Source organism: Silurus aristotelis, assembly GCF_946808225.1.
Source record: "Silurus aristotelis genome assembly, chromosome: 3".
Taxonomy (NCBI): domain Eukaryota; kingdom Metazoa; phylum Chordata; class Actinopteri; order Siluriformes; family Siluridae; genus Silurus; species Silurus aristotelis.
This window is the reverse complement of record NC_139576.1, coordinates 26,969,403-26,995,761: the sequence shown is the minus strand read 5'-3', so window position 1 is coordinate 26,995,761 and position 26,359 is coordinate 26,969,403. Positions and strand designations below refer to the sequence as shown.

Here is a 26,359-nt window from a genome sequence, read left to right as displayed (position 1 = left end):
ATTAGGCCTCAGCAGGCTGTTTGAGTCTGAAGATATTTTCTGTGTCAGCTTCTGATTTCCTGCACTTGACCTGAAAAGCGCATTCCTATCGCTCATGTACGTGTTCAGCATTCCTGTCTGATACTCAGACCTCCACATCATTAAATAATAGCCATGTAGTAAAGCAAGCAAGAGACACACAGCTTCACCGCACGAAACAGGTAACGCGCACGTGCTATTTTTAGTCTAGGCCTTAGCTGTCTCCAAAGGGACTCGTACATACACGTACACACACACTGAGCCAAAAATGCACAAGTCTTATACTAGTTGAATGTTTCTTGGTGAGGAAGGAATCAACATGGACAGGGAGTACGAATTGATTCGTATTTATAGGACAGTTTTTACGTGCCATCATTCGACATCTAAAGGAACGACTTCTTTTATATTGCACTGCTGCCATGTGATTGGCAGATAAAATCCCTGCATGAATTCTGCAGGTCTGTATGTGTTTTTAATGAAGTGGATGGTGACTCGTATTTTTTATCGTTGAAACCGTAAATCGTCCTCCCACACGCTTCAAACACTCACAGAAAACCTGCAAGAATATAGCGATATGAATTTTGGGTAAATTGGTAGAAATACAGTACATTGTGTCACATTTATAGTGAGCACATGCACCGTACAGTGTACAGTTCTGTAGTAGCGTATGCCTATGCGTCATTTCTTTGGAGTTTATTGGTTGAAGTGTTCTAAGATGTCAAAAAAGAGGCGTTAAAGATACACATCACCGCATTCATTACTGTACTGTATTAATGTTTTACTTCCTTCTATAATGAATAATTGTATTTTTATTAATAAATCTCATTATTTCAACATAAAACGCCATAAAAACAATTCCCTATATGTTTTTTGGGGGGAAAATCAGCCAAACAAAGATCAGCGCAAGATTCGTACCGCAGTAAAGCGGGGGATTACTGTATTTTGGGGGCTTCAGATTACCATGTCGAATGATGAAACAACGCTAGTTTTGCCAATCTTACCCATGCAGTCATGCACAGCAAAGTTAGCTAAGCCGGAAAACCACCTCCCAACGAATATATACACTGCCCATCCAAAGTTACCACATTGATTTAACTAAGCAAATAGGTAAGAGCCGAATAATGGATCATTTCTGAATGGATGATCATGTTTCAGCTGGCAACAAGTTATTTAACCCTAACGGACGCAGTGAGCAGCTTCTCATTTCTTAAACAATGTCGGAAGACACATCCTGTGGTCATGGAAAGGATGTTATTCTGTTTCATAAGGGTCAAATTAATGGCATGCATCAAGCAAAGAAATCATCTAAGGAGCCCTCATTAACCCTCATCTCCAAGGAAGAAATGTGGTCGGAAAAAAATCCTGAACAATCGTGATCGGCGATCACTTAAACCTTTGGTGAAATCAAATGGGAAAAAAAACAACAGCAGAACCCACAGCTATGTTTAATAATGAAAGCAAGAGTATTTCCACAGGTACAATGCAAAGGGGAACTCAAGGGATTGGGACTAAACAGCTGTGTAGCTGTTAAGAAAAGAAAACCACTTATCAGTGAGGCTAATCAGGGGAAAAGGCTTCAATTTGCTAGGGAGCATAAAGATTGAACTCTGGAGCAATGGAAGAAGGTCATGTGGTCTGATGAGTCCAGATTTACCGTGAGTGATAGGCGCATCAGGGTAAGAAGAGAGTCGGATGATGTGATGCTCTTAACATAACAGTGCCTTCTGTACAAGCCTGTGGGGGTAGTGCTATGATCTGGGGTTGCTGAATACTGAAGGACCGGATATTCCATCAATAGATTTTTTTTCTTCCCTGATGGCACAGGCATATTCCAAGATGACAACATGTGAAAGAGTGGTTCAGGGAACATGAGACATCATTTTTACATATGGATTTCCCATCACAGAGACCAGACCTTAACCCTATTGAGAATCTTTGGGATGTGCTGGGGAAACCTTTCCGTCCGTCTCTCCCATCTTCAATACCAGATCTCGGTAAAAAATTGCTGCAACTGGGAATAAATGTTGTGACATTGCAGAAGCTTATCGAAACGATGCCACGGCGAATGCGTGCTGTAATCAAAGCTAAAGTTGGTTCAGTGAAATTTAAGTGTATGAGACCTTTTTTTTTTTTTTGGGCGGCCATTGTATAATTTTCAGTTATGTTTTATTAAATGCAGTACTGTATGCCATGCCTACAGCAATGGCAGTTCTTCTGCTGAGCTTTTACGTTCGATGTCTCACTCACTCAGTCCCAACGCACGTCTGTAGTCCCAACGTGATTATTGTGAATCGTTCCTATTCAAATCTATACACATATCCATATAGATAGATATTTGATGTCCTTCTATCAGATGTATCACAGTTCCTGGTTTGTCAGATGGTACAGTATGTTTTATGAGTGTGTGAGTGTGTGCTAACAATGCTGCGTACGTTTTAGGCTGTGTGTGTGCGGGTTTCCACGGCAGCAGCAGAAGACCTGGCGGGAAGCGTGTAACCGCGTGGTGCTGGACCCTGAGTTCATCGTGCAGATGCTCACTGCCGTCTATCATGCCATGTAAGTGTGCGATTCACGGAATGATAAGTACAGTGGATTTTGCATTTGAATGAGATATTTACCGATTTCTAAACCCTCCCGCTACAGCATTTGAGGAAAACGGCTCTGCATGCCTTGTTGTGGAAGTGTGTTGCATTCTGTGTGCGCTCTGTATGAAGTGACTGATATCTAATGTGTGTATCTGGTTATAAAGAAAAAAAGGTAATTGAATTCGAGTTGAATGAGAAGCGGGCGGTTTCAAATTGACGTCCCAGACTGTGTTATTGAATATAGGGGGCACCAGTGAGTGCCTCTAATTTTTTTTTTCTTTTTTTATAATTTTTTTTTTTTCTTTTTTTAAGACCAGGATTATCATATGTCACATATGTGGCTGCGACAAATACTTTTTTTTTTTTTCCCAGAGGTCTGTCCTGTTGTTAAGAAGCCTCAATTAGCACCACTTTCATTCCATTAGCCAGAGGAGCAGTCGATTTCATTTAATCTGGATGCGACGGCTGCTAAACATGTTAGAGATGATAATGGAGTCCCTGCTCTGATTGCTGTGCTGTGATATAAAGAGTATAGACAGGGGGAGTGCAGGAAAGTCAGAGCAAATCGATATTTGTCAGAAGCCACTGTCTAACCTTGATGAGCAAAACCGCACAATTATCCCCTTGTCCCAGTTTCTAATTATGGTTTCTCATTAAAATGCCAAGCTGCATTATTTTCTATTTACGGAAATAATCGATTTTTTTATTTTATTTTTTTTTTTTATTGCATAAAACTTACAGCAGTGGCAAATTTCTTTGGTTTAAAATGAGTAAAGCATGACGCTCGAATCGGTAATAAATCGAAATCACTGGTAATATCACAGTGCACCAGAAACAGCATGTTTTATGTCATGTTTTTCCCACACCTGATGTGGGAAACATGTCATTATATTAGTATTATGTAAAGCACATAAATCATAATTACACTTAACTTGGATGGTTGGAATGGATTGGATAGATTGGATAGATAGATGGATGGATAATACAGGACAAAAGAGCCCCCCCTTGCAAGTCATGTCCCACTTCCCCACAACAGGAAGCTGAGGTGTGGCAGGAAGAGACCAAACCAGCAGTCACAAATGCGTCTACATTGTTAGCATAAAAGAGAATAAACGCTGTTCTGGCTTGTGTACATGAGAGTTAAACGAACATCGATCAGTGAGATTTCAGCTCCTTCCAGTTTCTCTTCTCTGCTCTGTGTTTGTTCAGTTTGTTGGCTGTAGATGAAGCATGAATAAGCATCTCTGAGTTTCACTGAGCAAACACACATCTACCTGATTACAACAGCTGGCATTCCCTACTGCTCTGTATCAGGAAAGGAAACGGAACAAGGACAATCTGCTTTAGCACATGGCCTTATTACAACCCAGAAGTCCCAGCTGAGCTAGACATTAATTCGTTTTACTGACATAAGAAACCTACTTTGTGTAATTATTAGGGCTTTCAAACTGAACGCGTTAATAACGCGTTAACACAAAATTCATTTTAACACAATTTAATGCAACGTGCGTTTCTGTTTGACCATTTTTATAACAAATATTAATAAATGAATATAAAAGTGGCGAAATTAAAACCTTCAGCGCAACACACGTCACAACGCAACACACGTCACAGCGTTCTTTCTTTACTCAGATGTAAAAAAATTAAAAAATTTAAAAAAAAAACTCCACAGAAAATGTTTTTTTTTTTTTTTTTTTTTATTACTCAACATTTGTTGTTACTGATGTGCCAAGTCTTGAATCAGCACCAAAATCCGCCATGATGCGCACGATGAACCCTCTGGGGTCGACAAACGCGCCGGTGCGTTTTGTGGCATTTTTTTTTTCACACATAATAACAACAAAATGCTGTGCTTTTGTAAAATAAAGAAAACAGACAGGGGGCGCTCTCTGGAGTCTCTGTCATCTCTTTTTACAGACACATAAATAAAACAACCTGAATCTCAGCGAATATTTGTCTTACAGACACAAATATGTGAATAGAAAGCTCGAAATGTCTACTTTTAAATACATTTTTGAATTTATATCACATTAAATACAAATATTCTCTGATTATGTAATCCGTATGAAAATTAGAAATAGTAGTTTCTCCGGTATCACCTCATTAACCGTCCGTGTGGAAACATAGCAAAAGTTCGGTATGGTGTACTGATGATTTATGTAATTTAAAACAGCATAATTACTTGAAAACGTTTACACGGATATTTTGTGTTCATGCTCTATGTGGAGTTTGGTTTCACTAATAATAAACATGCATTTGCATTAAGCGTCCACATTTGTCCATGACCATGTTGATTAGTTCAAGTTGGAGTTTATTTCTATAGCACTTTTCACAATGGACATTGACTCAAAGTAGCATTACAGGAATTAAAGTGAATTCTGTGTATTTATCCCTGATCAGAAACCTGGGGGACTGTGGAAAGAAAAAACTCCCTAGATAAAAGAGGAAGAAACCTTGAGAGGAACCAGACTCGAAATTAAAACCAAACCCATCCTCATTTGGGTGATATCAAGAGTGTGATTATAAATCCTTAAACAATACAGAACACCAGAGCGTGAGAACTAACATGAATCCCAGAGTGTGAGATTATGAGTAATGTCCTTTCTACAGTCTTACACAGTCATTTGACTTTGTGGAACCAGGAGATTCTGAGCAAGTCATAGCTTCTCCATGCCAGAGCCTTAAAAAATTTGAAGAGGTCCAATGTACCAACTCTACATGAAGTGAGATCCAGTTGGCACTGGTACGTCTCTAGATGGTTCGGGATGTTTGGGATAGGGTTAGGGTTAGAGCACGATTCAAACCTTGCTTGATTTCCTGTAAGACGAGTAATGACTGATATAAAGATACATGACTTGAGATATACGATATGATGTACAGTGGCTGGATGACAGATGCATATACATGTTCCTTTTGTTTCTATGCCACACACTTGGCAATTTCATGGCATCAAGAATTACTTTGACCAAACAAATCTCGAACTTTACAGATACTTTAAACTTGATTTTCATTGATTTCAAAAATCCTCCCTCAACACGATTAACTGTTTTACACACTCTCGGCATCCGGGCATTTCTTTTCTCCAAACATTCTGCCTCTTATTAAAAGGTGTTCTTTACTAGTTCAATCTTTATGTCTGACCCTGTGATCCAGTTTATCCCAGAGCAGTGAATGGGCAGGCTCCCAAAATAACAAAGCTCGGACATACGCTTCAGGTCATTGTCTTGTTTCTTGTGTCAGACAGAATTGCACCGTGTTGAGGTTTATATCATATTATATTATATCGTATCATATGTCATGTATGATATATAATATGAAAATCTCTAGCTCTTTGTCAGACTCGAGTCAAACTTGAGTTTTCTGTTAATGGAAAGGACAAGTTCACACACACAAAAAAAAAGAAAAGCTGGATAGGGAAATATAGTCCGCAGCTGCTATAACATAAGTGCTAACAGGTGTTTGGTCCAACGCCTTAACCACCGATCTTCCACCCGATATGATCTGATGTCAGACTTGCAGTTTTAGCTATCAGCTATCACTGGTTGTAAATTTGGCATGTCTCACCTGTGTGTGTGTGTGTGTGTGTGTGTGTGTGTGTGTGTGTGTGTGTGTGTGTGTGTGTGTGTGTGTGTGTGTGTGTGTGTGTGTTCTGTCTTGCAGTTATAACGGAGAATGGGACCTGGGGAGAGAGGTGCTGGATGATATTTTATACAGAGCCCAGCTGGAACTCTATTCAGAGCCTTTACTGGTGAGAACTCGCAGCACTGCACACAAATTCCCGTATTTGCAACGACAGAAAAGTAGGTCTGCGTGATATGCCGCAATGTGGCAGTAGGTACATGACCATTAAACAACATGGAAATATGTTCTTGTTTTTTGTTTTTTATGCAATTCCTGATCATCAATTGCTCAGAGAAACCAGCATTGGCTAAGGCTAATGGAAATGACAAAATTACAAAGGAAGGAAAATAGAAATTGATGAACCTTTTCATACACAATTATTAGTGGCAAAAAAGGAAAGAAAATATTTGACATTACAGGAGGAGAATGCTTTCCTGTATCATTAGTTGTACCCCTTCCTGCTTCATTAGTTGGGGAACGCAATGAAGAACTCCTTGCCAGACAGTGCTCCGGATGGTTTCCAAGGAAAAAAGGTACTGCAGGTGGAGGTGACTCCTACGGTCAGGAGGATCTCTCGCTCGGCCGTTACTGCAGCCTCAATTCGCAGGCTTCGCTGGAAGAGAGAAGGTATGACAGCCACGATGTTCTTCATAACCTCCTCTTTTATTAAAAATTGATTTGATTCTATTCTTTTTTTTTTAAAAGCTATAATCTCTCATTTGTCAAAGGCATCATTTTGACTGACACTTTTTTTTTTTTGTTCTGTTTTTATGGCTGTTTGTGTTGTCACTATTGTACACAGTAGTGACAGCGAACAGATGTTCCTCCATCTAACGCTTTAAAACACAAGCAGCACTAAGGAGCATGTTTCCACCCTGTTGTGTTGAATCACAGATTGTTTTGACTTCTCGACCGAGGCCGAGTTCAACCTCTCCATCCATTCGGGTCTCCGCGCTTCCATGGAGATGGCAGCCAATCCCATACGAGGAGGGAGGGGCATACATGCAATCACACTTGAGGGTAGGCGGTCCGGGGGCGGGTGAGGGCGGAGCTGACCACCGAAGCAAGGGAACTTTTTTCCATTTGCTCCAATAATGTTCTTGCCGTTTTTGGGTAGCAGAGCTTCCCCAAACTCAGCCAGCTTTGCTTGGAACTACACATTACCAAATCGCTTCATTCCACCACTGCAGCGTGGTTTGGGTAAACTGGGGATAGATGAACGTGCATGATATATCCTGGCATTCTACTAATAAACATTTGACCTTAGCTGTCTCTACGCTACACTGACTGAGCATGCTCAATGAGGTAGAGTTCTGCTGCTAATGGCTGTAATATAACAACAATATTTACACTTTGCTCTGCCGGTAGAAGTCCGTCAAAGACGAGGATCCACGTGGCCTCTCCTTCTATTAAGTCACAGCTCTCTAAACTTAAGACTTGTGGCCCGGTGTTTAATAGAAGACACCCAGGTAACCCTTTCATGTGAAAATTCATGATCATCGAGCAATGGATTATATATTTTTTTTAACCACGTATAATTTCCCGTTGTGTACGTTTTTCGCTATTTCTAAATATCACTCATTAAAAAGTAAATGGATCACCCTTGTGTTGGAATACAATGAGAAAAATGGGGAGGGGGAAAAAGAAAATTTGTATGACCAAGCAAAGAAAAATGTATATTCAGACCTAATGAATATATCAAATATATAGTTTTTTTATATATCATTATTTTTGACATTTATTTATAGGCTGCAGCTGAGGTTTGAGTCAGGTTTAAATCGGCGCAAGTGATGGGAGGAATACATTTTGAGAGCAAGCTCAGTTAGTGCACATCCAGCTGTCCTGCCTTGTCTCCAAGCATGCGCACGCAGCAGGTAGCCTGTTAAACCTGCAGAGAATTGAACCCACGTGAAAGTCCACGCTCAGCTTCAGCACCGTTTATCCTCCTTGTCCACTACTCACGAGCCGAAACACTCAAAATCAGCATTACACTGAAGCGACTAGAATTCACGCTGCTGCCAAACAAAAACGATGCACTTATAACCAATCAGATTTCCCCATTCAACTGCACTCGTAGTATAGATAAAAAAAACATAAAAAAAAAGCATTCTGTTACGCCTGGATGCAAAGCGGAGTTAATCCTATTGAACTACATTTAACTGTTTTCCTGTGACACTTTAATCCGATATATTTTCTTATTCCTATTATAACTTTTACGGCAATTACACTTAATACAACATGTGACATGTTGGCCCCGCCCCCCACATGTAAACATAGACGTGTGACATATCCGAACACTTGACACAGCAAATCGAACCGCTTCGTGCACTTTGCAGTAAAAAAAATTTAGAAAATAAGTATCAAGTATCAAATAAATGCAGAATTTGCACCATCAAGCACCACTCAGATTTTTTTTCTTCTAGTAAATTCCAATATAAATTCCAGATTTTTGGTACATTTGCTCCATAAATGTGTGCATTCAAAACGTTTTAATATCGACCCTGTTAGTGAGCGTCAGTCAATGAAGGGTAAAGCAGCGGGATGACGATGAGACGGACAGCAAAAACTCAACTGTCAATGTAACGGACAGATATCCAGATGATGGGAACTTTCCAAGGACTCAGATGCCATGAAGAATAAATCTGTTTTTAAATAAGATTGAAATAGAATTTGTGAAGGACGACCGTGGACAAGATGCTGGAGGTCGAAATGGGGCAAAGATTCGTTTCTGTATATACCGTTAGGGGTTTACTGAGAAAACGTAACATCAGAGACTCGTTCAAACATCTTCCTCACAAACGAAAACCTGATCAGCAACAACCCACGTTAGCTTTTTTTTTTTTTTTTTTGCAAGAGCAACAGGAGAGCGTGCGTGCTGGTGGCTTCAACACATGCATGTTTTTTTTGTTTTTTTTGTCCCCGTCTGCCATTTTTTATCTTCTCGATCCCGCATGCATGCATCTTTCTTCCTTTTTTTTTTTTTTTTTTTTTTTTTTTTTTTTTATGTCATGTCATGTCCGTTCCGTTTTATTGTCTCGTCCTAGCTCTCTAGATGTCCATCATTCTGGTACATCCTGATTTCTTGTCAATGGTTTTTCCCCTTTGGTTTACATTCTGATTTTATACTGTACCCGTTCCTTTATTCAGCTCGTGTCTTAGATGATGAAAATGTCATGGTTAATGTTATAGGGCAGAGGGCGCAATTGCAGTAGGACTTGACGCTGAACGGTTCATGGAAAAAAGCATGAATGTTGTTCTTCTGCTTCGGCTTCCTGGCGTTTTGAAATCAGGGCATTTCGAGTCCAGTTTCTGCTCTTTTCTATATTAAAACAGACATTTTGAATGATTGGAATCTTAGCGTTTTATTGGTAAGCTTTTTCCATGACTTGAGTTCCAGAAGGACAGTGACTCATAAATCCTGACTAATAATGAGAGGAAGAATCAGTCGTCGCTTGTTTATTTGTAATTCTAATTAAATCCAGCAGATGAGTGCAGACGCATTCATGAGCAGTATGTACAGCATTCTATATTATAGCTCCTCATTGGTACTTTTTAAATGGAGCATGCAGGCTTGTCTTTCCTTCCTTCCTTCCTTTGTCATTTTTGTTACTTTCTTCCATTCTTTTCCTTCCTTGAATTCCTTCATTACTCATTCCTTCCTTCCTGAATGGCTTTCTAGACCTTCCCATTTCCAATCATCGAATTCTTTCCTTCCTTTCTTCATTTTTTTCGTTTCCTTGCCAATCCTGTGGTTTGTTCTTTCCCGAACTCTTCTTGCTTCCTTCCTTTCCATTCCTTTCAAGGTTTTTCTGCTTCTTAATCTCAACTGACAATGTTTTTATTACCCCCCATCCCCTCTTCCTTTCATTTCCTCTCCTCCCTCTCAGACACTGACGGCATAAGTGGAGGTGAAGAATCCTTCAACCTAAACGACCCCGATGAAGGGTTCTCCTCGGGAGCATCCAACAGCAGCCAGCCGAGCACAGGCCGAGCGTCGGGGAGCGGAGGAGTGCGGACCAGCGCGCAAAAGAGCTCCAAGAAGAGCAGCTCTAGTCGCACACACCGAGAAAAAGAGAGAGAGAAAGAGATCTCGGCTGAGAAGCATAAAGAGCCGCAGCACCCACAGAGAGCTCCGTCTCCTCCACCCGCCATCACACTGGACACCATCGAACTTTCCCCAATGAAGAAGACGCAAAGCCTGAGCCGGACCTGCAGCATGAGCGCCGGCGTGAGCGGAGAGCAGGAGGATGGAGGAACAGACGGAGGACTCGGCTCCGGAGGGGGAGGAGGAGCGCACCGCCTTTCCAGCCTCAGTCTGAAAGAAGAACATCTGGTGCGGCCTGAAGGAGGGAAAGATCTGCTGTCTCCTGGAGCTCCTCTGACCAAGCAGTCTCGCTCACCCAGCTTCAACATGCAGATCATATCACAGGTGTAGAGCTCACACACCTGCATCCCAATCACCTCGTCTGCTTCCTGTTTCTCGAATTCCTTTTTTTTTTTTTCTTCCAAACCAGAACCCTGATCTCTGGGGTGGGTCTGTTTATCTTTCTTTAGGTTTTTTTTTTTTTTTTGGACAAGTTTGATGGAAATCTGAATTGCCGCAAAACCGAAACAGCAGTAAAAATATGGACAGGGTGAAGACCGACTATAGATAATATAAAAAAGTATCGACAGATGTTTGTAAGAAATGTTTTTTAAGAAAGAAAAAAATCTATGATGGAAATCTATTCTTCCTCTCTCTCTCTCTCTCTCTCTCTCTCTCTCTCTCTCTCTCTCTCTCTCTCTCTCTCTCTCTCTCTCTCTCTCTCTCTCACATATATTCCTCAGACCAAATTAAGCATTCCACTTCTAACAGACTGATGTTTTGGATTCGGATGTGTACCGCCCGATCTACGCTGGCCAGGCGTAAGCCGCCATCTCCACTGCGTGGCAGCTTGATCAACAGCTGGCCAGATGTTTGAGATCAAAGTTACTTAGAACATACTGCCTCATGAACTCAGAAACAGAAACGACACAGCGATATTTCGTTTCTCTCAGAGTAGTATGACGTAAAAAGCCCAGTGATTCCTGGGGAAATACCGGCCAGTCCTTTTTTTTCTTTTCTTTTTTTTTTCTTTTTCAATTAAAGTCCGTTTAATGAAAGTGTTCAGCATCGAGTGATCGGACCACTTCCGAGGCAGTGGAGATTCAATTGGCTCTAGCCAGAAGAGATCAGGCATATTTTTATGATTATTCTTATTTATTGTTATGGGACTTCAGAGATTAGTCTATATTAAAAAAAGAAAAGAAAAAAAAAAAAAGAGTAAGCAATAAATCTTAGGTTGTTCGTTTTTGACACGACGCAATCATTGCAGTGTCTCAGTATGCATTCCTGCTGAACTCTTGGGTCCTGTGCAATTTCTATCAAGGTCTTTTATTATTATTATTATTATTATTATTATTATTATTATTATTATGATGATGATGATGATGAAAGTTCTTACAGATAGCTAGTTCTTTTCATTTTTATTTTCCGTCCCAAAGACGGTTCTATTTATAATGTTGAACGTGTTCTGTCTATAAACAATCACATTACCTTCGACCTTGATTTTGCTTTAAAAAAAAAAAAAGAATTGTTTTATTAGTATATGATTTGAATCAATTGAGTTTTTTTTTTTTCTTATCTTCAAATCGATCTGTATATTCAAACAACTATGTATTTTGTTGATTTGGGCGTTTTAGAGTTGTCTATCTCACATACTGGGGCCAAGATGTTTAAGAATGTTGTCGACTTTGTCGTTCTTGTTGCTGTGTATCCGCTGATCCCAAGCAGGAAAAAAAAAAGAAAACACTGTGTGGAACGATATTTTAATGTGTCCCTGTGTCTTGAGCGAGGACTATTGCCGTACGAGCGCAACGTTTCTCTCCCAGAGGTTTAAAGCTTAAGATGCATGATTCTGATGTGCTGGTGTCAAACACGAGCTGTAATAATCCTGTATTATCCTCAGAAGTCTTGGAGTGTGTGTGTGTCTTGTGTTGGTGTGATGCAATCAAACAGGGTTCCTGGAGTTATTAGTTCTACCTCGTCTTCTTTTCATCAGCCTTTCAAACACTGGACTACACACTGAAAACTCCCAGAAAATGACTGAGTATTTATTCCTGTGTGTTGAGTCGTGGTTCTCCTGTCCATCACCATTTCATTCAAGGCCTGTTTTCGTACAGGCGTACTCACGTGATACCAGATCCGACCACTAGATGGTGTTTCTGGTTCCACGCACCGTGTAATCAGACGCTCCATCTAGTGGTCGAACCTGGTGGCATTTTGTTTTTGCAGGATAATCATGTGTGTAGGTGTCACTTCTTTTTGCGTGTGTTTGAGTTTTTATTTTTTTCTTTAATAATACTAATAATAATAATAATAATAATAGCGATCCCTGCAAATCTGGTTCATGCGAACGCTGACTTTTTCATCCGTCATGCCGCTTAGTGTACATCGAGCCAGCGAGTGGGACGGAACCCAAAGGAAAAAAAAACGCATTTTTTATTGTGAAAGAGAGCCAAATAACTTATGTATATGCATGAATGTATATTTACATTCAAAAATCAGTGCAAGATCAGATTTCGTCGAAAATTGCTGCATTGGATAAAGTTCCTGAACGAGCAGAAGAGATGATTGTGGGAGGACGTGGGGTCGATCGGACGTTTTGCAGGAATTGGGGGTTTCTGTGGGAGCAAAAGTTTCCCCCGAAGGCTAAAGGGACTGCTGTGGGAAGAGGCAGGGTTAGTGAGAAGTTCTCCAGGAGTTAGACGGGATTGCTCAAACGTAATGAGTTCGATTAGTCGACTTTCAGTGGGCACAGGAGGGATTTCGCACTTTCTGTGCGAGTGAGTGAGATTAGTCTTCAAGTTTGCAGGGTCGTTCGGGATCGGTCAACTAGGGGATAATGAGGGGATTGGTTAACTTGATGATGAAGCAGGTGGGATTAGTCAGTGGGGAGAAGACCAAGACTTCTACCAGTGAATCCGCATTACATCCCTTCATCCCACATCTTGTGCCAACAGCCTCCCGAGTGGGACTGCTTTCACTGTCCATGTCTTAGGTAGTGGTCTTAGTTCAGACATGTACAATAGAAACAAAAAAAACATAGTGTATTTGAATCAAGTGTAAAACAATGTCTTCTAAATCTCTTATCTATGAAGTCACCCATCCTGAGAATTCGTAGTGTATCTAATTATGGCATGTATTTGCTGTGGATCTACAGACGTAGGTTATTCCTGTTGGTTTGGATTTTATTTGTGTGTGTGTGTGTGTGTGTGTGTGTGTTTCTGGGAAACAGTTAAGATTTGAGATTTTACTCTACAGCCCTGATTTGTCGAACTCTACTCTTCCTACATGCAGTACGGTCAAAATGACTTCGGGAAGTGCATCAGGGTTGCGATCTAAGACCTGCTGTAATGTTTCACTATAAACCGTCTTAACCTCCTCTCTGTGGCGTAGAGGACTACTGGCTGTTCTGTGTGTTTGCTGTACAGTTTGTTCTAATCGGAGGTATTCGCGTCTCTACTGTACATTGCGGTGCGTTTCACTGCTCCTGCCCATTTTATCTTCATTAAGTGGAATAGAGTGAACACTTTTTTGGGGGGGGCACTAAACTGTACTTGTCATTAGGTTGGTACCTTTTGATCCTTTGTATCTATTATTTTTATCCTCTTCTGAAGTGCTGAGTGTTTCTTAATGTACCTTGAAATGGAGGGTAATTAGAGCTTAAGGAGCGCCGTTGTACGTGTCGTGTATGAAAGGTACAAAAGATATCTGATGATTCTACCGCGTTTTTTTTTTTCTTCCTAAAAGCTGTCAGATTGTCCATTCATTTGTCTTTCATTTCAAAAGTTAGTTTGGATTAAAAAAGCGAACGTTCACTTTTCACCCAAATGTGCTCCATCAGTGCCATGGCTTTGGGATAGTGTGCTGATAGTGTGCTCCTGTTTTGATTGTGGAGACTACTGAGCAAACGTTTATACATACACACCGTCACACCTTCACAAAGAAAACACACACACTGGAGATGCATTTTTTCTGAGAGTTCGAGCATCCAATTCTGCCTTTAAGCATTAGGCCACGCCTCCTGCCTGAGTTGGAGAGATTCTGGCCATTTTATATGTAGTTTTAGTTATTCTACTTCCTGTCATCGAGTTCTTTTGAATGATCGTTTGGGTTTTTTTTGCCCATGATTCTAACTTCAGAGATTGAACTTTGAAGTAGAGACAATTCTGCTGATGTTTCTTGTTGGTTATAATATGGCTACTGTAGTAGTGTCCCTTCTCCTGTTTTTACTCAGAACAGACCTCTACCAGAGAGACGTGTGTGTGTGTGTGTGTGTGTGTGTGTGTGTGTGTGTGTGTGTGTGTGTGTGTGTGTGTGTGTGTGTGTGTGTTTAATCCGCCCTCTGCTTGATTGGATTGCATGTGACGTGTGTAAACCTTTCTTTTCATCTGATGCACTTTATCCAGACTTTAGTGTTGCCAGTGGCTGACAATAGCTGTGTATGTGTGTGTGTATATATATATATATATATGTGTGTGTGTGTGTGTGTGTGTGTGTGTGTGTGTGTGTGTGTGTGTGTGTGTGTGTGTGTGTGTGTGTGTGTGTGTGTGTGTGTGTTTGCTTGAGATGTGTGCTCGTGAAAACCGAACGAAAGTGAATGCTAAATCCTACTACAGACTACCCGACAACTATTCCACACACACCTTACAATCCAAATCATCTGTACAGGAACAGATCTCCCTGTGGTGATCTTCAGGTTTTCTTCCTTCTTCTTTACACTGAACAGTTGGTCTTTCCACTCGTTTTAGTTCGAACTGATACAATTCTATGCAATTGAAGGTCGATTGGAGTTTTTCTTTTGTCTTTTGTTGGATCAAATCTCTGGGTTGCTGGTAGGTTTTTAGCTGGACTGGCTGTGCAAGTTCCTCCTCAGGTCCTTCAGCGAGGAACCGCATCAAAATTGCTGCTGTTTTAAGCGAACGATCTCATGGTTTTAGATCAGGTCTAGAGTAAGAGGTAATCGTGTGTGTGTGTGTGAGTGTGAAAATACCTACAAATTAAGAAATAAAAAGTCAGCTGGACCTTGTTGAACTTGCAGATTTCTTTACCATGAGCCATGCATGAGATCTTTAGGAGGCGTGGTGAAGCAGAGGCACTGTTTGTCTTATAGAACGAGAGGTTACGCCGTACAAAACCAGTTTCACCCGAAAGCTGTAAAAGCAATTTCCGAAGCGAAATACTGTACCATTGATGTAAATGGAAAGATTATTTTAAAACCTTGTAAATAAAACTGTACAAAAACAAACAAACAAACAAAAAAGAGTAAAAGTAAGATGTTCATATCAGTCTGCTGATGCAGGAAAATATGGCTCTGTATATTGGTCAATAAATCTTGTGCTGTAACAGATTTCTGTCTTTGAGCTTTATTTAGCTTTTTAGATATACAGTATAGTGTGTGTGTGTGTGTGTGTGTGTGTGTGTGTGTGTGTGTGTGTGTGTGTAACCCTGTGTGACTGGGACAGCTTTTTATTTATTATTATAATATTTTCTTTTACATTTACACGTGACGAACATTTACTATCCTAATTAGAAAAAAATCTCCCTCTTGTCATGCATCGCTTCAAAACGATCTCCCATCCATACACCTTTTTCTAATACTCCGTTAAAAGTGGGTAGGTGGTGTAGGATGTAGGACCACCCACTTGTCTTCGAGCTGCTCAGCCTTTCAGATGAGCTGCTTTCTTTTTGAAATGCCGGTAAACAGTAACATGTTGTATCGACTTCACACGTGTACACTAAGTTAAATACGTGCTCTGAAATGATCCAAGCCCCTTTCTGTGGCTTCATACAAACTCAACTGTTCAAGCCAGTTGCTTGTGTACAGGGTTTTTTAATGAGGCACTAACCGATCAAAGTGTTTAGATTTTTGAATGCCTCTTGATACACACGTGTGCTCCTGGCGTGTAGTAATAAACATGTTTAAGTTTTAATTTCACAAAACACTGAATAAACACTACATAGACAAAAGTATTGAGACACCTGAGCTTTCCTGCCATCTGTGATTCATCTCCAAACTGTTACCACAAAGCAGAAGGCACTCAATTGTATACGATGTGTTTGGATGTGCTGAAAACACAAACCCTGTGCGTAAAGGAAGATCTTGAGTGGCCTGTTATAGAGCTCTGATCTTAAACCCTACATACAATCTTTGGTAGGAATATAAACACTGAGAACAGCATCCCAGTTCCTCTCACCTGCATCTGTATTCGAGCTGCAACAACTACTTTGGTCAACGAATGCCGTTACCGATTAGTTGGTAGCAGGAAAAAGTTAAGGGGTCAACCGACAGCAGGAAAAGTGTGCGTCCCAAATCACCCAAGGCAATGGAAGCATTTTATATTCGAATGCTGTGAACGATGCACAGTTGAGCTTGTGTTTTATAAAAGCATGAGCACGTGAAAAAACACACTGGTGTCAGGGATGAAGGAGAAACATCAGCACGGTGAGTAAAAACTGTAAAATCCTCATCATGTAAAAATGGTGTAATGTAATAAAGTGCTATTGTGTAAACTCGTGGCTCGCGAGCATCGGGTTGCCTGATCATCTTGCTCGCGGTGTCGTGATGGATTCAATTAAAACGGTGCGAACAAACAATAAATCAGAAAGCGGCAAATAACAGCGGCAGTAAACGATCACATTTATGAATTTGTACACCAATGCACACTTTTTCCTTTTTTTAATCAAGATAACTTGCTGTGTTTCTCCGTTTCGTTCTCTTTTTATAGCATGTGTCTACTACAACAGTAACTTACCGTATTTTCCGGACTATAAGCGGCTACTGAGCTCCATAACATTAGACCAATGAAATTGCCGAACGGGTTCAGGTGATCCAATGAAACTCTTTATATTAAATCAGATGCGCATCATAAATATGGATGATGTTCCTCTGACATTTGACCTGCCGCTGACTGTCTACAGGAAATGCGAATCATTCGTCCCGCTGAAAACAACCGGGCATGAAAAAACCTGTGTTCTGAGCTGCACGGCTTCGGGAGAAAAGCTTCACCGATGGTGATTTTCAAACGCACAGCGATGACAAAAAAAAACTTTTGAGAGAAATTGTTGTGAAAGGAAGGAGGAAGACAGTGAATTATGACTTTCTTGGTAGGCTACTGTTTAGATACAAGCCGTGTAACAGACACTGTCTTTCATTAAAGCCTGTGTAAAGTTCATTAGTTTCAGTGTAGACACTGTGCGGCTTATAGACAGGTGCGGCTTATTTATGTTCAAAATAAAAATCTTTGTCAAATTCAGTGGGTGCGGCTTATATTTGGGTGCGCTTAATAGTCCGGAAATTACGGTAACTGTTTTCGAACGTGTTTTACTGCGGCTTTACTACGTTCAGATGCTTGTTTTCAATGTTATGTGCATATTATTTAATTATTGTACAAAATAAAATTCATTATATATTCTACATGTTTATATCTGCACAACTGAACAAAATGTCTGTGTATTTTTTAAAACAAGAATTTTCTAAATAATGGATTATATATTATAGATTTTTTAAGCACAAATTGCTTCACCTTACGAACTCGAATGCCTTTTTTTTTTTTTTTTTTACAGAAAGAAAAAACCAGCATGAGTGAATGTGTTCAAGGAGAAATCCCCTCCACACACACACTCGTCAACAAGCAGCTACTATAAGCTTTATAAAATGAAAGATTGTTAAACTCGCTGTGTGGTTTTTGCATTTTTAATACGCTTTAATACACGAATACCCTGAATTCGGGTTTCATATACTTATAATAAGCAAAACATCCAAGACATTTTTATGTATGTGTACTATATGCAACATTTGCATAACTCAATATATTTGAAAATACATTAGAATATTATATAAATATCTTATTTGAAGCATAAAAAGTCGTTAATAAGAAGAAAATGAATCATCATATATATGTATATAATGTATATATAATGTATGTATATATATATATATATATATACACACACTAAATTTCCAAATGAATGTGGACGCCCCGTCCAAGAACGATGGGCATTGATATTATACTGGTTTCTGAAATTTGGACCGCACTTTAAACCCAAAATGTTTCAATATGAAAAGACATTTTGAAGTGTGACACTTATATGGAAATGTATGAAAATGACGAGGCTGGTGCAAAATGATTAATGGCACGTTGTCAGAGTGCGGGAAAATGAACAAAAACAAACAAACTGACGAAAAAATAATAATAATATATGAATGCGCAGAATAGCTCTAATTATGAACAATTGTAAGTTATCAATCATACCAATAAATCGAGTCTGTTCCAGCGGAGAGGAGTGTGTGTTTATACAGGGGGAAGTCCGGTGTGATGTAACCGGCAGTACGGCTCGATCAGGTGACGGATGGTGTCCAATACGTCTGTGGACAGGGTTGGAGTCAGCGCTCCAAACACACCCAGCATGCTGAAGCAGAGCACCACGGCGGCACACGCTCCTTTCTTTATGCTCCCTGAACAGCTGTGTGTCACACGTCAACACATAAAAAGCAAAATTAATAGTTAGAAAAAAAATATTACATATGAATATCAAAATAAACATAAATAAAAACTCACCTTTTGGACACGTAAAGTGCTGCCTGTTCCTCCTGAGTCTCTGTGTTTTTCTCCTCTTCTATCTGCTCAGGGATCATCTAGTTCATAGACATAGACAGAAATTGTATACAAGAATATTCCTTTTAAATGATGAATTGTCATATTACTTGCCATATCAAAATGCAAATACAAATATATAAATAATAAATCATAAATTAAAATACATTTTAGAATATTTCAATATTTTTCATTTTGAAATTATCCCAAACTTTTCTTTGGTCTGAATCTTATGAAAGCCTGTTTTTGCCACATAATAAAAAAGTTTTTTTTTTTCCGCATTTCTGACCTTTCTCCCACAATTCTTTTTTTTTTTTTTTTTTTGCATTTCTGACTTTATTCTCGCAATTTCGACCTCATTTCTCTTAAATGCAACCGCCGGCGCTTACTTGTTCGGACCGCAGACTTTAGTGGGTGGTGCGTCAGTAATAATGGTCCGCGGTGAAACACAATGCTCCGTGTGTAGTTGAATGGACTTAACAAAGCATCGAGGCAAATAATTTGCCTAGATGATTTTTTTTGTATTTGAATCACTCGAGAAATCGTTTCAGCCTTAGTGCTGGTACAGGAGTTACAGTTACCTCAATGAACATTACTGTTTTTATGTAACTATACATCTTCAACTGTTCAGTCCTCTTATAACAAAGCATGTTTTTAAAAAAAAAAAGGTCATACGTTTAATCCCTACATTGTTACATTTAATGTTCTGAAATAAGTTATCACCAGTTTACGCAAACATGAACACATAATCAGTGTTTTTTTGTTTTTTAAATCTGTTTAATATTTAAGTGCTGGACATGAGTACTACCTGATCTGCAAACAGAATTCCGAGTTCTTCCCCGAGTGACACTGAGTGTTCAGGACTCAGCGGTGTGTCTGTGTCCACGTTCATAAAGCTCCCTTTACCGCTACTGAGTAATAAATGAATAAATGAAAAAAAGAATGAATGAAAAGTAGATTTACTCTACTGTATTGTCTGTAATGCAGAATCATTCTAAAGTAAAGAAAATGCCTAACACTAAAGCCAAAGCCAACTGGTCCTCCAAATCCTTCAGTTTCGCCTTCATGTCCTGAATAATAAAGAAAAATATTTAGCCGAGTCTAAAGACCCCCTAATGTCATAAATGATATGAGATAAGTGTACCTGGTTAATGGTTATGTATTCTGACATGTTGTCTTTGAGCTGCTCGATGATAAAATCCTTCTAAATACAAAAAAAAAGCTTATTCCACACAATAGCCTTATTCTATTTCAGTCTCAGTTTATGAAACATAAAACTTACATACCAATATAGTAAATGCATTCAAACTTCACCCTTTTGAACATCACAGTTTCATTATTAAAATATTTTTGCAGATGGAGTAAAGGCACCCGGGTGTGGCAGCTTGGTGTGGCTGGGTTTATATGTATACATATTGAGTGAGTTGTGTATCTCTGATGGACACCACAACACAAATCTTTGGGTAGATTTTCTTGCTTACATCTGTCTCCTCCTCACATCTTATTTGAATTTTGGTTTTATAGTCATGTATTTGCAGCTTTTAGCGACTGATTTCTTCATAAGTAATTGTATTCGTTTCAGTTGTTATAAATGAAACAGTTACCTGATGTAGGAGTTCTTCTTTGTGTTCCAGATCAAGCCTCTGCTCCTCCAGCTGTTGCTGAAGCATAAAACATAAACTGATTTGTCTCATGTAATTATGTGTGTGTTGCTGTTATAGAACTCCAGTGTGGTGGGTTGAAGAATAAAGGAATGCCTTTTATTGTGTGTGTAGCTACATTTAATCATGTAGAAAGACCTAAACATAAAGGGCATGTAGAAGGACATCAAACAAACAACACAAGTTTCTCCTGAAGATGTCCGATGAATTTACAGCTTATTCTCTGACTGTTACAAAGCTGTTAGAGAACACTGGAGACTCCTTTCATATATGTGAAATAAACAGCATATGTCAGTGAATGAGCTGCTGCTACTACCAAAACAATAAAAGAGCTTTAAGCTAATTAGAATGCAAAGCTGGACAGGTTTTGTTTAAAACCCTGTATACATAAAATATATCACCTGTAATGATCTCAGGACAGAGCTGAGGTTGGTGATCTCCTCATCCTGTTGCTGGCTTTCCAGAAGAAAACTTGACGCCTGTAATGAAAGACACCATAAACAAAGGAATCATAAATTCAAGTCAGTGTAACTGAAAAGAGAGACAAGAAGCTGCTCTGGCCCTCACATACCTCGCTAGAAAGCTCGTCTATCTGCTGTTTGAGTGTTTCGTTTTCTTTTGCCTGTCACAAGTTCACAACAATAGACTATGATTTGTTGTGTAGATGAAGTGAGATATTAACAAGTTCAAATCTGCCCTCTGCACGCACGAGTTGTTTCCGGCTGGCCTGGATCTCACCACAGATCTGATCTTTCTCTGCCTTCGCAGCTCGAATGTCTTCCAGTTCATTCACAAGGAGCTGAAGGTTCTGAATCGACTGCCTCGAGCTTCACAAACACACATTTGCACATTATTTACTAACAGGAAGTGGACAGGAATGTTTATACAGTTTGTACGTTTTCTTTACTGTTAAACTGTACAAAGATTGAACTTTTCTAAGAACCTGACCATCTCACCATAACACTGACGAGTTCCGGATTGTGATTGGTCAGAAGGTGCTGACAGTAATATTTATGCGATTGCTTCTACAGTAACAACTCGTTCACAGGGAAGTGTACAGCGATTGCATAACTAATAATAACCTGATTTATTAAAACTTAAGTTTCCATAAGAAGATGGTTATGAGAAGTATTTAAAAGGAGTCTCCAGTGTCGGCGCTTTGTAGTCGTCAGAAGTAAACCTGTAACTTTAAGTTTTGCGACATCTTCAGGGTAGGAGATTACTCTTCATTGTAATTTCTTGTTAACCTGATGAGCTGTTTCTTTTTTAACCCTGGAGAGACGATGTGTATACGAGTATGCTCCTACAGGCTGAAGATCTGAGAAGTTTGCTACCTTTTGATTTGGTTCTTTAGGTCATTGTTCTCAGCCCTGAGAAGCACGTTGTTGTCCTCTGCCATTTCGACGGCTTTTTGCATGTCTGTGTATAACGTCCTCAGGCAGTGGTTAGAGTGCAGGAGCTCAGCTTTGTCTGCACCCGTGTCTAAAACCCTGAGCAGCAAATAAAGAGCATAGTGTTACAAGAGAGAGGACTCGGTTTCCGTTAGTGATTTTATAAATAAACCAGAATGTTTTAAACACTCACTCATTCTGCTGTTCCTCTGGAATGTGGAGGGAAGCATATTCTTCCACACAATGCATCTTCAACACCAGAGCACCATAGCATTAGAATATAACAGCACATAGGAACATTCTGCACTCTTCACAATTAGGTATTCAGAATTCTGCACACTTCAGTATTCCACAAAATGTAGTACTTCACACACTTCAGTATTCCACACACTTTAGTATTCAACACATTACAGTATTCTACACACTTCAATATTCCACACATTTCAGTATTCCACACACTTCAGTAGTTTACACACTTCAATATTTCACACACTTCAGTATTCCACACACATCAGTATTCCACACTTTAATGTTCTACACACTTCAGTATTCTACACACTTCAGTATTCCACACTTCAGTATTCTACACACTTCAGTAGTCTACACACTTCAATATTCCACACATTTCAGTATTCCACACACTTCAGCAGTTTACACACTTCAATATTCCACACATTTTAGTATTCCACACACTTCAATGTTCTACACACTTCAGTATTCCACACTTCAGTATTCCACACACATCAGTATTCCACACTTCAATGTTCCACACACTTCAGTAATCTACACACTTTAGTATTCCACACTTTACTATTCTACACATTTCAGTATTCCAAACATTTCGGTATTCTACACACTTCAGTATTCTACACACTTTAATAGTCTACACACTTCAGTATTCCACACATTTTAGTATTCCACACACTTCAGTATTCTACACATTTCAGTATTCCACACACTTCAGTATTCTACACATTTCAGTATTCTACACACTTCAGTATTCCACACTTCACTATTCTACACATTTCAGTATTCCAAACATTTCGGTATTCTACACACTTTAGTATTCTACACACTTTAATAGTCTACACACTTCAGTATTCCACACATTTTAGTATTCCACACACTTCAGTATTCTACACAATTCAGTATTCTACACACTTTAGTATTCCACACTTCACTATTCTACACATTTCAGTTTTTCACACTTCGGTATTCAACACATTTCAGTATTCTACACACTATAATATTCCACATACTTTAATATTCCACACACTTTAGTATTTTACACATTTCAGTTTTCCACACTTCAATATTCCACACATTTCAGTATTCTACACACTTCAGTATTCCACACTTTAATGTTCCACACACTTCAGTAGTCTACACACTTAAGTATTCTACACACTTCCGTATTCCACACTTCAGTATTTCACACACTTTAGTATTCAACACATTACAGTATTCTACACACTTCAATATTCCACACATTTCAGTATTCCACACACTTCAGTAGTTTACACACTTCAATATTTCACACACTTCAGTATTCCACACTTTAATGTTCTACACACTTCAGTATTCTACACACTTCAGTATTCCACACTTCAGTATTCTACACACTTCAGTAGTCTACACACTTCAATATTCCACACATTTCAGTATTCCACACACTTCAGCAGTTTACACACTTCAATATTCCACACATTTTAGTATTCCACACACTTCAATGTTCTACACACTTCGGTATTCCACACTTCAGTATTCCACACACATCAGTATTCCACACTTCAATGTTCCACACACTTCAGTAATCTACACACTTTAGTATTCCACACTTTACTATTCTACACATTTCAGTATTCCAAACATTTCGGTATTCTACACACTTCAGTATTCTACACACTTTAATAGTCTACACACTTCAGTATTCCACACATTTTAGTATTCCACACACTTCAGTATTCTACACATTTCAGTATTCCACACACTTCAGTATTCTACACATTTCAGTATTCTACACACTTCAGTATTCCACACTTCACTATTCTACACATTTCAGTATTCCAAACATTTCGGTATTCTACACACTTTAGTATTCTACACACTTTAATAGTCTACACACTTCAGTATTCCACACATTTTAGTATTCCACACACTTCAGTATTCTACACAATTCAGTATTCTACACACTTTAGTATTCCACACTTCACTATTCTACACATTTCAGTTTTTCACACTTCGGTATTCAACACATTTCAGTATTCTACACACTATAATATTCCACATACTTTAATATTCCACACACTTTAGTATTTTACACATTTCAGTTTTCCACACTTCAATATTCCACACATTTCAGTATTCTACACACTTCAGTATTCCACACTTTAATGTTCCACACACTTCAGTAGTCTACACACTTTCGTATTCCACACTGTAGTTTTCCACACTTCACTATTCTACACATTTCAATGTTCTCCACACTTCAGTATTCCACACTTCAGTATTCTACGCATTTCAGTATTCCACACTTCGGTATTTCACACACTTTAGTATTCCACACATTTCAGTATTCTACACACTTCAATATTCCACACATTTCAGTATTCCACACACTTCAGTAGTTTACACACTTCAATATTTTACACACTTCAGTATTCCACACACATCAGTATTCCACACTTCAATGTTCTACACACTTCAGTATTCACCACTTCAATGTTCCACACACTTCAGTAATCTACACACTTTAGTATTCCACACTTTACTATTCTACACATTTCAGTATTCCAAACATTTCGGTATTCTACACACTTTAATAGTCTACACACTTTATTAGTCTACACACTTCAGTATTCCACACATTTTGGTATTCCACACACTTTAGTATTATACACATTTCAGTATTCTACACACTTCAGTATTCCACACTTCAATGTTCCACACACTTCAGTAGTCTACACACTTTAGTATTCCACACTTTAGTATTCCACACTTCACTATTCTACACATTTCAGTTTTTTACACTATTCAACACATTTCAGTATTCTACACACTATAATATTCCACACACTTTAGTATTTTACACATTTCAGTTTTCCACACTTCAATATTCCACACATTTCAGTATTCTACACACTTCAGTATTCCACACTTTAATGTTCCACACACTTCAGTAGTCTACACACTTTCGTATTCCACACTGTAGTTTTCCACACTTCACTATTCTACACATTTCAGTATTCTCCACACTTCAGTATTCCACACTTCAGTATTCTACGCATTTCAATATTCCACACATTTCAGTATTCTACACACTTCAGTATTCTACACACTTTAGTATTCTACACAATTCAGTATTCCACACATTTCAGTATTCTACACACTTCAATATTCTACACAATTCAGTATTCCACACTTCAGTATTCCACACTTCAGTATTCTACACACTTTAGTATTCTACACAATTCAGTATTCCACACATTTCGGTATTCGACACAATTCAATATTCCACACATTTCAGTATTCTACACACTTCAATATTCTACACAATTCAATATTCCACACATTTCAGTATTCTACACACTTCAATATTCTACACAATTCAGTATTCAACACTTTGGTATTCTACACATTTCGGTATTCTACACATATTAGTATTCCACACACTTTAGGATTTCACACATTTCAGCTTCACTCGGTTCAGACAGGCTAGTTTTAATTAGCATGCTAGTTAACTAGCTTGAGAGCTAACGCTAACGATCTCGACGACCTGCTCGCAAAAATCAGATTTCACCAAAGTATTTTCAAAAGACAACAACATTGTAAACAAACATTGTATTGTTGATTTTATCCGCTCACCTTTATTTCCTGACCGTAACGGAGTTACAAAACAGCTCGCGCGTTTTCCTGTCACGCACCTGAGACTTTAATGTTTACAGACGCTGATGCCTTTCAAAATAAATAAATACAATATTAACATTACATTAAGACATGGCACATACGCCTGTATTGATAACTAGGATAATTCTTCTACTAATGACTCATGAATGGGTATCATTAAGTATGAGTATCAAACTCACCAAAAATAATCTGATTGTGTTGAATGATCTGATGTGATTAATCTGATATAAATCACATTTAAAACCTAATATTAACTTTATATTGTGCACTCGATTCAACTGGTTTAATTTTTTTATTTTATTTTTTTTTTATATATAAATGCGTTTATTTGTATAAGGATCCCCAAATGAGAGCAGGAGTTTAGGGACCGTCTACAAATAACATCAACTCTCCATTAACGTTTAAAGAGTGTGTAATTAATAATAAATCAGATTCAGGGAAAAAAAATATATTGATCACATGTTAAATATTATTCTTGACTATACTTGACATTTTACAG

General features: G+C 38.7%; 2 protein-coding genes across 9 annotated transcripts in view; one reads left to right on the top strand and one right to left on the bottom strand.

Annotated features, from left to right (window-relative positions):
* The window catches only part of LOC310724016 (hyccin 2-like), a 69,466-nt gene extending 53,811 nt beyond the window's left edge, over positions 1–15,655 (top strand). For 5 of the 7 annotated variants that reach the window (XM_083537758.1, XM_083537756.1, XM_083537759.1 and 2 more), the window contains 5 exons: positions 2,458–2,574; positions 6,264–6,351; positions 6,695–6,851; positions 7,119–7,244; positions 10,112–15,655. In XM_083537758.1, the coding sequence (XP_083393884.1) occupies positions 2,458–2,574; positions 6,264–6,351; positions 6,695–6,851; positions 7,119–7,244; positions 10,112–10,659 (1,036 nt within the window). In that variant the 3' untranslated portion in view covers positions 10,660–15,655. The remainder of the gene's footprint in view (positions 1–2,457; positions 2,575–6,263; positions 6,352–6,694; positions 6,852–7,118; positions 7,245–10,111) is intronic. The other 2 variants (XM_083537762.1, XM_083537761.1) reach the window with 1 other exon arrangement.
* Positions 15,656–18,269: 2,614 nt separating this feature from the next.
* LOC310723498 (inositol 1,4,5-triphosphate receptor associated 2-like) lies at positions 18,270–26,125 on the bottom strand. 2 transcript variants are annotated; one of them, XM_083536651.1, is made up of 12 exons: positions 25,819–26,125; positions 22,148–22,203; positions 21,898–22,053; positions 21,273–21,390; positions 21,135–21,185; positions 20,965–21,042; positions 20,507–20,563; positions 20,047–20,106; positions 19,920–19,972; positions 19,711–19,813; positions 18,868–18,943; positions 18,270–18,784 (listed from the first exon to the last, which is right to left on the bottom strand). In XM_083536651.1, exons 2-12 carry the CDS (start codon positions 22,201–22,203, stop codon positions 18,600–18,602), a joined length of 993 nt encoding a protein of 330 aa, XP_083392777.1. In that variant the 5' UTR covers positions 25,819–26,125; the 3' UTR covers positions 18,270–18,599. The 2 variants fall into 2 exon arrangements, with proteins under 2 accessions (XP_083392777.1, XP_083392778.1); XM_083536652.1 differs by lacking the exon at positions 25,819–26,125 and having other exon boundaries at positions 22,148–22,311.
* Between the last annotated feature and the right edge of the window lie 234 nt (positions 26,126–26,359).

What these genes read in the sequence shown, in the direction of transcription:
- LOC310723498 (XM_083536651.1), bottom strand. Translation starts at nt 22,203, where the DNA reads ATGCATTGTGTGGAAGAATATGCTTCCCTCCACATTCCAGAGGAACAG. An exon ending in CTAAAGAACCAAATCAAAAG is followed by an intron (nt 21,391 to 21,897) that starts GTAGCAAACTTC and finishes GTGTTTGTGAAG; the next exon opens with CTCGAGGCAGTCGATTCAGA. An exon ending in CTGTCCTGAGATCATTACAG is followed by an intron (nt 20,564 to 20,964) that starts GTGATATATTTT and finishes TTTATGCTTCAG; the next exon opens with CAACAGCTGGAGGAGCAGAG.